This window comes from Cavia porcellus, unplaced genomic scaffold (assembly GCF_034190915.1).
Source record: "Cavia porcellus strain 051 isolate PalLab524CR breed Dunkin Hartley unplaced genomic scaffold, mCavPor4.1 scaffold_7, whole genome shotgun sequence".
Taxonomy (NCBI): domain Eukaryota; kingdom Metazoa; phylum Chordata; class Mammalia; order Rodentia; family Caviidae; genus Cavia; species Cavia porcellus.
This window is the reverse complement of record NW_026947490.1, coordinates 65,021,581-65,032,852: the sequence shown is the minus strand read 5'-3', so window position 1 is coordinate 65,032,852 and position 11,272 is coordinate 65,021,581. Positions and strand designations below refer to the sequence as shown.

The following is an 11,272-nucleotide window of genomic DNA, read 5'->3' as shown; positions in this document are numbered from 1 at the left end:
CTGGTAAACATTACCCTAATTCACTCAAACAAATGTTTATAAAAGGCTATTAAAAACTAAACTTCAAAATAACAGGAATATACAGAATGATCAGCAATTTAATACAGAAACGATACAGATTTGCGTGAAGCTAAAAACACAAAATGGGCACAGTGATGCATGCCTCTAACACCAGCACTTTAGAGGATGAGGCAGGGAGACTGCCTCAGTTCAAGGCCACCCTGAATACACAGCAAGACCCTGTCTCTTAAAAACTTGGGAAGGGGGACAGTGGCAGGGTCTTTAAAGAAAAGGAAAGAAACTCAAAACACAGAAGAAAAGCAAATTAAAGATTGTGAAAACTTAACAATTTTTGATGCATATTAATAACCAAAAGGCATCATAATGTAACCAAGTAGCAATCTTCTTACCACGCTTAAACTTAATTCATCTGACAGCTATTTATTAAACACTCTGCTGCAATGATCCTTTCCGTCACCTTTAAACGGTTTCTGCAGTTAAACCTTACTCACACAGCACTGTCTGGCAAGCACAAGATCCTGAGTTTATTCCTGGTACCAAAAAAAAAAAAAAAACCCTTACTCAAGCAGACTATTTTCTACCACCATAAGGTGACAGGGGAATATAATAAAATCGTTTAGAAACTGAAAAAATACTTTAATCTAACAGCAAACTTAAGGAATAAAAATCACTAAATCGGTTATTTCTTGAATACAACTTTCTAGTTGACAAAGTAGTCATCATAACTTCCCAATTTTGTGCCATGAAATATTCTTTTTTCATGGCACAGAGTAACCTCCAATATCTTGGTATGTCTTACAGAACAAGAACTGACAATAAGATCGTGGTACCTGCTGCTGGCAAAGCGTAGTTTAACAGTCACACACGAACTGGAAGTATCCGGGGAAACACTCTCCAAATGTCAGCCGCTCTCCACTAAGCAGCCCCACTCCACAAGGGGCGGCATAGTAGCTGTGACTACTCTGCAGCAGACACACCCTTGGGGAAGCATGAGGGAGCTAGCACACACGCTCAGTGCCACCCATCAACACCCCGGTAAAGCCACTGAAAATACTGCACTCATTGTTTTAAAAAATATCCTCAGTGAATAGGCATTCCCTGAAGAAATGCTCAAGGGTCAAAAAGTAAATAGAAGCAAGGTTTCAGAGAGTTAAGCAGAATCAAAAGATCAGATTTCTCCTTGCTCAACCCCAAACCACAACACCAGTTGTCAAGGCCATGAAGAAGTTTTGGGGAGTGAGACTCAGGACTACCACAGCTCGAAATCTAAAAGGATAACCCACAATTTGGGGCTGGGGTCTACCTGCAAGAATTATGTCCAGAGAGCATGTGTAAGACCCTTTATTCTATACTAGAAAACACAGAAAGCTTCTCCAATTGGGACAAAAAAGGGGACTCTTACACAGTAAGACTGTATTCACAAAGTAAAAATTATTACTATCCAGGTGGCCTGCAAAAAATAAAGGTGAAGTAAAAATAACACTGTAAATGTTTAAGGATAGTTTTTAAAATATTTAAGTATTGGCTTAATACATGTAATTATTGTTTACTGCAAACGTACTGACAAAAAATAAATTTTCATTTACTTTATTTTTTAATGGTACTGAGTATCAAACTCATGATCTTGTGCTTGCCAGGCAGGTGGTTGTGCTGCTGAACTAAATCCTCAGCCCAAAACTAAATTTTAAATTTTAAAAAAAATTTAAGTAAAGAAAGAAAGGTAAATAAAGAGGGGGAAAAAATAACAGACGAGAGTTCTGGAAATATGGAGAATGAGGCACAGACAGACAGAGTGAGCACATTTAACATTCATCTAACCAAAGTTCCAGAATAAGAAGAAAAATGGGGGCACACACAGAAAATGCCTAAAAATGTGGCAGAACTGATAAAAAGACTCCTCAAATTCCAACTTACTAAACAATACCCACCTGGCAGGAATGAAACAGATATTGTCGGCAGTTACATCAGAATGAAATTAGAAGGCAGCACCTGCCTGGCAAGTGCGAGGTCTTAAATTCAACCCTTGGTTATCGCCCTCCCCCCCAAAAAAGAGATGAGGTCTCACAGTGAAACCAGACACAAGATTTTAAAAGCTATTACCAATAAAAGGCAAACTACTCTTAATGAAAATATAATCAGCCTGATAGCAAGACTTTCAGCATCAATAGTGAAAGCCAGGAAATGTATACGTAAAATCTTTAATGAATTAGAATTAAAAAACTTGAAACTACAGCTCTATTAAATATTCTTCAAAAATAGAAACAAAACAAATTTCCAGACAAAAGATTCTATCATCAACAGACACTCATAGGATAATTTAAAAGCACATGCTCAAGACAGAAGAAAGTATGAAGAAATGAAGCACAATGACAGTAAGGGAGATAAAATAGAAATATGTAACAGCAGAAGCACAACACATACAGTTTTCGCACAGTTTTAAGGAGCAAGAGGGAACTAACAGGCTCTGACAAACAGGCATGTTGACACGTCTCAATGACACAGCACCACTGAAACTGAGGGCCACACAATCTCACTGTGGACAGCCAACACATTTGCTGCCATTCAGAGCTTCTCCAGCCACTAGCTGCCAGCAGTATACTCCTCCTTGTGATGATCACAGTCTCCAAATGTTATCAAATGTTCTTGAAAGTTAAGGCCCAGTCCCCTCGGGCACCACTAAAATAGTAATAATGAATGAAACTTGCCTAAAATTTGTAAGCTCATAAAGAAAGACAGGTAACAGTTTGGCACATGAACAAAAATCTCAACTGTACATGCACAGGAAAGAGAAATCTAAACTGGCAGAGGAAGGGGACCAAGGGCGGATAAAACCCAGCAAGCTGACAGAACAGGATCCGCAAATGGCTCAGGAACTGACAGCATTAGGTGTCTAACTGGGAGGAGAAAGCAGGGTACTACAACAAAGAAGACTCGAAGTGCAGAATCATTTTATGCCTGGCCACTTGGCATGTAACCTATATCCCAGCAGAAGTATGGGAGTTTATTCCCTCCAAAGGGTCAAAACAGTAACATCCTCAGTTAAGACACAACATAATTAGGACGCAAGCACCACAGAGAGGGGAGACTAGGAGACCATCTGCAAAATGAAGCAAGATCCTGGCACCCTTTAACCTCCCAGGAGAAGAGTTAAAGACCTCTATGGACACTGTGATCAGTTCACATGAGAAGATTGAAAGGTTCTGATCTTGGGAGACTCCTAAGCAAGCACCTAACCTAGATTCCCTATCAAATGAAGTCCAAAATGCTTTGTAACCTAGAATATCACCTCCAACTTAGAATTGTATATCCAGGCCTTCAATATATTAAATATGAAGGTACAACAGCAACAATTTCACACGCATACACACATTCTCAATGTTACCTCCCACATGCCATGAAGATGCACTCCAGCCACTGAAAATAATTTTTATACAACTTACAGAGACTAGAAATAAAAGCGGAGACCTTGATAGACAAAACACTCTCATCTATTTACTGAAAAAAAAGAAAGCTAAGAAACATGTACGTTAAAGGTTTCTGTGTACACTTTTAAATTTTTTATTAGTCTGTTGTTCTGCTTTTTCTTTCATTCTCCCAAATTATAAGATTTTACCTGGACAGTTTGTTTTCAAATCTTCCTTCGAACCTTTCTTACTTGAATTACGCATGAGCATTTTCTCTCTTTCTTAAAGTAAAGTAAAAGCATAAGTTAACACCAAACCAAAGCTATAAATAGCCAAGTGGAAAACAGGACAAGAAGGGAAATTATTAACTATAAAAAGATTTTAGACTCTGCTAGAAGCAGGATGTGTTACCTGATTTCGCCAGCTCATGCTAACTGGCTCATGATGTCTCTGGCAGGTACAAAGACTCCAGGTTATGAAACAGCAAGATTTCACTCCATTCTACTAATCTTGTCACTCCCTTCCCACCCCCCCCCCACGTATCTCAGCAGTTCCAAGGCTACTCATCAGACTACAAAGTGAGTAGTTTTCAAGGTATCATTTGTCCTTTCTCTACACCACCATGCAAGAGGTGTGAGAAAAGGTAAAACTAAAAGGGAGAAAACAGTATGCACATTACTTCCCTTACAAAGAAATATAATGTGACCCTTTACCACTGACAAAAAGACAAAACTGAGGTGCTAGACAGCTTTACCAAATCAACGAAGGACATTGTTTCTATTATTTCTATGGGTCACAAAACATGTATTTTTTGTAAATAACATTGGTTTATGCATAAAGTTAGTGTCTTTTAATACACAAAGGAAAGCACAGGCAGTAGGCTTTGATCCAGTTCAGGAACTAGTAGGCATACTGCAAGGTTAGCTACTGTCCACGAGAGATTAGCATTAGCATAATAAAGCATGGAAAGAATTGTTAATATGGTATCTCAGAGTCAAGTGCTTTATTGTGTTGATACCAAGAAAAGATACTCAGTATTTCTGTTTCTGAATAATGAAACTAATAAAAACTGGAAAACTCACTGGTTGATTCCTTAGTAACTCATACCTCTTGATCTCCTTGACTGTGGAAATCTTTGCTTATACTTGCATCCCGGGTCCATCGGGGTGGTTTCCAAGTTCTTTCCTGTGTTCCTCGGTTATAGTAGTAACAACGCCCCAAACTATCTTTATGAGTTTCCCATTCTCCATTAATCTGAATTGCGGGACTCCCAGGAAGTGGGGGGAGAGCGGACTGGGATATTTTCAGTTCTTGTAGGTTGGCATACACAGGAGAATCTGGCCTTCCTTGATTTGGTGGTGTAGTTGCCTGTGAAATAAAAATTTTAAATTTCATACTTAAAATGGCACATTTGCAAATTAAAATGAAATCAGAAATGTACAAACATATCAATTAATCCACTTAAAAACAGAAAACTAACAAGGATGGGGTATGGCTCACTGGGTACAGCATTTGCTTGGCACACACCAGGTCCTGGATTTGAGCCCTAGCACTGAGCAAAACAAAGAGGAGGAAGGACAAAGAATTTTAAAAAGAAACACATGTCAAAGCATTCTAAAAAAAACAAACAAAAACCATATATATTCCAAGGAAAACAGATGCTATGTAATGTTTACATACATATGATATTCTAAAGAAACACATACTTAAAAAGTTATTTAAACTTTAATATTCATAGTTGGAATGAAAATGAACCAAGTGTATTAAACACTACCTTCCACCCTAAAATAATACTCACCCAGGAGCTGAGGGTTCTAGTTCAAGACTTGAAAGTGTAAGTTTGCATGACACTGGTTGATTGTGTCACCTCTCTAAAAATGAATTTCTAACTCTATAAATGGAGGAATTGAACTAAACCACCAAGGTGGTCTTTGGCTCTAAAATTCTATTATTTCAGGTAATTTTTTAAAATATAAAAAGTCTTACACATGGATGGCTCAGTTTTTATTCAAAAAACTATCAAAATAGTTTTTTCAAAACGAAAATTTTTATATTCTCAGATGTAACATTAAATCAAGTGAAACATAAAAAGAATAAACTAAAAATTTACTAGATTCTATGCTTTCTCCATACCCTCAAACAAATTAGTATCTACTACTTTTTTTATGAAATTTTAGCAGTGGTAAAATAATTAGTAGTAACTAGGTGATTTATCTACGTTTAATCTTAACCTAGTTTTTATTTTCAAATGTCTCACTAGATGTCAGTAATGAGCAAAATACTCTTCAGGCACTGCATAAGGACACTGAAAATTGAATTGTTTTCAAAATTACAGTTGCTAAAGGAAAAAACTTTACATTTGAGAACTGCTCATTATTTCTATTTCTGTACATATCTCTCTTTAACAACAGAGCTTCTCAGACTCAGCACCACGGATCTGACACAGATCCTTCTTTGTTGTGAGGGCTGTCCTGTGTGCTGTGGGGTGTTCACCTGCACGCTCCAGCCCCTGCCTCCTTGACAGCAGGGCGTGCATGCACACACACCACACACACACGCATATGCACATCGGTTCTGAAAAGCCTCCAGACATTGCCAAGTAATTTCTAGGGAACAAAAGGGCCCTAGATGAGAGCCACTACTTTTTGACGTAAATCCTAGGGCTACATTCTGATGTTCAACTACTTTTGTCATCCAGAGTTTCCTAAGTGCTTAAAACACTGTATTTTAACTTTCACAGTTTATGTTACTATACTTACTGACTGGCATATGTTGACCCATCCTTGTATCCCTGGAATGAAACCTACTGATCACGGTAAAAAAAAAAAAATCCTTTTATTGTGCTGTTGGAATTTGATTTACAATACGTTAAGAAAAATAACACAGAAAGACATAGAAAGCCAAACATGTCATTTTCTCATAGGTAGAAACTGAAAACACTATCAAGCTGAAAGTAAAAAGTGGTTACCAGGGACTAGAAAGGATGTGGAGTCAAAGGGCGAGGAAGTTAGGTAGATATGAGCCACAGGTAGATCAGGGCACAATCTAAGTATCTGAGTATCACAATATACTCCACTAACATGTGTTTATAAATTATTTAAGAAGAAAAATATGCCTGGCGTAGTGGTACATGCCTGTAATCCCAGCAGTAGGGAGGCTGAGAGAAGAGGATCGCTGTGAGTTTAAGGCCAGCTTAGGTTGCAAAAGTGAATTCAAGGCCAGCTTGAACTACACAATGAAACCCTATCTCAAAAAGATGAGAAAGAGAGGAGAGAGAGACAGAGAGAAAGAGAGAGACAGACAGACAGAAAAAAAAGAGAGAGACAGTCAGAGACAGAGACAGATGGAGGTAAGAAAAGGGAAGGAAGATTCAATTTTACAAGGGAAACATGCATGGAAATATAGTAATTGAAATTAGTAACTGGTTAAACCAGATGTGGTGGCACACACCTGTTATCCCAGCACTCAGAAGGCTGAGGCTGGAGGACTGCTGTGCGTTCGACACCAGCCTGGGCCACAAAGGGAGCCAGCCCATGGCCAGCCTGAACTGCACAAGGAGACCCTCTCTCAAAAAGACCCTCACACACACACAAAAAGCATTGGTGTATAAAATACTTTTTTTTTTTTTTTAGAACCAAGGTCTTATTGTGCCATTCAGGTTACCCTGAACTCACTATGTAGCACAGGCTGGCCTTAAACTCATAGCAATCTCCAGCCTCAGTCTCTGGAGTGCGAAGGTTATAGCTACGTGTCACTAAGGACATTTTAAAGAGTGTGAATCACAGAACAAACTTTAAAAGAGAAAACAGTAAAAATCCAAAGCACATACATGGCTGTAAAATGTTTAGCATTTATCTTTTTACACTTAATGGTTATGCAAGCACTGAATTAAATAATGTGAATTACTGTTTTTCTAAAAAAAAAAAAAAAGTTTCAAATTTAGACTATTACACCAAACACATATTTTCATGAAGATGTATTCATAGAGACAAATAGCCATTTATTTCTCTAATGGACTACTTTCACATCCCGGTAAAGTAGCCATAACAATGGTTTCTGACAAAAACGAATTCTGTTAAGGTAAACAATTCTGTATAATATGTCCTTTTTCAAAGCTTTATCTAGAGACTGTTTACTCAACAAGTATCAAAGGATTCCTAACTTTATTCATGAATGTTGACTGAAACTCCCAAGAAAAACTGAAACTCCAAGAAAACAAAATGCCAAGATATAGCCATTTTTTAAATTGTAGACAAATACTACTCCATCTTTAAGAAACAACTGCTTCCTAACAGCTAAACAGCTCAAATTTACGCAGTTATTCCAAATGAAAACTGAAGCACTTCACCGGCCTGAAGGTCAGAACGATTCTGAAACAAAAGCAGCAAAGAACTAAAAGAATGAATACTGCAGCTGTTTCATTCGTAAATACAGATGAAAAGTATCCTAAATAAAATATAACCAATCAAATCCAACAACACATTAAATAAATACTGAAGAACAGAGCTGTTAAGAAAGACTGTCTTTAGGAAATCTACTCCACAGACATCAAAGCAAACATTTGATAAAATTCAACGCAGATTCTGGATAGAAGATCTATCGAGTTAGGATAGGTGACACTTCTTTAATTTGACTTTTAAAAGTTATAAACACTTAAGCATCACATTTAAGGCAGATAAGCACTTTAAGTCAAGAATGATACTAAAGATGCAAGCATCACTGCTTATTTTGTACTATAAACTCTATTTTGTACTATACATGAAGTCCCAAACAATACACTGGGACTTATGAATAAGGCGTTAAGCCCATAAATATCTAGAAGATAAAAAATCTGTCATTTGCTAGAACATTATGAGTGCCAAAAGGAAGAGGCCTGGAAACAAGAGACCTCTGAAACAAATAAATAGGAGTTAGCCAGGTAAAATTGGGAAGCAGCATGGTACAGTCAGAAAAGAAAGATCTAAGGAAACACAAGCCACAACAAAGAGAGCCTGTATACCATGATACAGCGCACAGATGTTATCCAGCAGCTCTTAGGAAACTACTCAGACTTTAAGTCAGGAAGTACATTCCCATGTGGACTTGAAGAAATTCAGAATCTGGAGGGACACGATCAGCTAGGCATTTGGATTGGTAAACAGTATATACAGACGATCAACAGAGCAAACTGGTAGGAATGGATAAGCAAGAGCCAAGAAATAATTCAGAGGGTTAAATTAACATGCAGATTGTATTATTTGTTTATGTGAAATATGGCTTGTTTTCCTGTGTCTGTGTGTGTGTGTTTAATATGAATTAAGTCAAGATAAAAAACAGTATGGAAACAGGGACAGAAGAGTTCTACTAAGATATAAACCCTTTTTTAAAAAATCCAAGTAGAAATGCTCAGATTGTTGGATATACAGATTGTGGCTCAGTATAGAAATTAAGGCTAAAAATATAAATGTAAAAGTTATCAGGATATAGATGGGGCCCATAATTTAAAAAGAGCATGCCGAATGAGAGGAGGAAGAAAATATGAATAATTGTTCTATGAATGAAAGTAAGGTTCTGGGGTTATGGCTCAGTGGTGGAATGCTGGCTTAGCATGGGCAAGACCCTGGATTCTGGGAGGGGCAGGACTAAACTCAGCGCATGGTCTAACACAGTAACTTTGGGAGGGGTGCTGGAGACTGACCGGGCCTTCATCCTACCTTCTGCTATTTTAATTTTGAGGGAGGGTTTTACTACACTGCTAAGCAGCACAGTAACTTTTATTGTTATAATTATCACTGCAGTCCATACGCTTAAGGGACCAAAGAAAAAGGATCTAGTGAGGGCAGCAGAAAAGAGAATCAGAAATAGGCCTACCAGGGAAAGGCCAGCCTGTAAGTCAGGGAGAGGGAAAGCTCCTAAAAAAGAGAAGGCAACAGTATCAAATCCAAAGATTTCAGCATAGGAGCTCCAAAATGACCAATTCAGCAATTAAGTGATTAAACTGACATACATGAGGAGATGAAATTACTTCCCTGCCAGAAACAACTACAAAAGCAAATAAAATACAATATTTTCAGGCACTGTGTAACACATCCGAGGACTCAGATTCCTGAGAGTGAACCCTCACTCCCACAGCTTTGCCTGTAGACGGTTTTCAGAAATCAGACTAGTGAGACCAAAATCTAGAGGCCACCCCTCCTGATGCTGAGTGGCCAGGACAGAGTACTTTATTATTTAAAATAACATTTGGGGGCTGCTTGCATTGGTATGGGCCTGTAATCCTAACTCTCCATAAGCTGAGGCAAAAAGCAAGGTAGAACTTTGGGAGACCCAGTCTCAAAAAACAAACAAAACCACTGGGAATAATGCAAGAAATGAAAATAATTATGTAAATCAATGAATTTTCTAAACTGATAAACCAAGAAATACATCTGTGAAAAAATCTAGACATTCAACAGCAAGCCTAAGTAGAAGTGCAAATAGAAAAGATTTACTGACAATAAGTAAAACTTCCTCACACTGGTGCTAATGAATTTTTTCACAGGTGTTCATTTGAAATACTACTCATCTGTTGTTAGAAATATTTCTAATAGAAATAAGAACCCTATGTTATGAACTAATCTCATAATTAAAATCATCTTAAATTTTCATTTTCAAAGTGTGGACAAGACCCATTATTTTGGGTAGTATGCATTTTAATCTCTAAAAGCATGTATGTTTATTACCAACTACTCAAATGATTCAGAAATTCCAGAGAAATACCACTCACAAATCAACAACTTTCCTGCAGAATTCCTAAAAATATAAATTCTTAATAAAAAAAATTTCAGTATACAACAGCAAACTTTTTACATGTGTACAAAACAAGTAGTAATGACAAGGAATGTTTAAGGAAAAATGCACTGTTTTGTTTTGCACACCAGAAATACATTTTTTTTTTTTAAATGAACACACTAACTGCTGGTGGAAGGTAATATACAACAACTGGCTTGCTACTGGTAACTTTACTAGACTCTCTGGAGAAAACAGTTTGGAATATGGTTAAAAAACTTCTAAAAGTATTTTCAGAATCCTTGGCAAAGGGGAAAAAAATTCTAGTTATAGAAAAATGCCTTCCTAACAAAGCTGTTTGCTCTAGTGTTATCTACTCTTATGGTCTGTGTCTGGATGTTCTCCAGGGGCAGGCTTCCAGAGTCTGTGACTGATTCATGGTCCAGGTTGGGACCATGGGTGTGAGTGCTACACACAAGGGAGTGTAGCCTACCTACAATCCAAGGGACAGAAAGTCTTCTCCCACGTTCCTCCCCTTTTTGCTCTGGTGGCTTTTGGTATCTGCCACTGGCAGCCACAAATAGCTGCCCCTCTCTGCCACAGCACCCTGCCTTGGAACCAGCTGATTATGGACAGAAATCTCCACAAACTGTGAGCTAAATAAAGCTTTCCTTCCTTAACAAAAAAAGTAACCAAGATAGTTATTATCATCAATTAAAATCTAACAACACAGGAATAATTCATAGTCTATTAATGCTAGGTCAATTTTGAAAAGGCTAAGAATACTATCTTCAAACTATGATAGCCAGGTCTGGTGCTGCCCACCTGTAATCCCAGCACTCAGGAGGCTAGGCAGGAGGATCACCACAAGTTTGAGGCCAGCCTGGGCTGCATAGTAAGTTGAAGACAACTTGAACTATATAATGAGAACTGAGATCCTATACTGAAAATCCAAAAAGAAAACCAGGAGAGACAACAATGGTTTTAATACAACATAATGTTTCTTTGAGGCAATCAATGAATCACGTATCAGAATCATCTGTGCTTATTAAAATTCTTGAGCCACACAATTACAAAAATAGCCTGCTACTGGCATAGAA

At 37.7% G+C, this 11,272-nt stretch overlaps 1 protein-coding gene across 12 annotated transcripts in view; it reads right to left on the bottom strand.

Annotated features, from left to right (window-relative positions):
• The window catches only part of Arhgap12 (Rho GTPase activating protein 12), a 111,943-nt gene that overhangs the window by 47,026 nt on the left and 53,645 nt on the right, over positions 1–11,272 (bottom strand). For 8 of the 12 annotated variants that reach the window (XM_063253738.1, XM_063253743.1, XM_063253746.1 and 5 more), the window contains 2 exons: positions 4,533–4,793; positions 3,837–3,875 (listed from right to left, as the gene is read on the bottom strand). In XM_063253738.1, coding sequence (XP_063109808.1) covers positions 3,837–3,875; positions 4,533–4,793 — 300 coding nt within the window. The remainder of the gene's footprint in view (positions 1–3,836; positions 3,876–4,532; positions 4,794–11,272) is intronic. The other 4 variants (XM_063253742.1, XM_063253744.1, XM_063253745.1 and 1 more) reach the window with 1 other exon arrangement.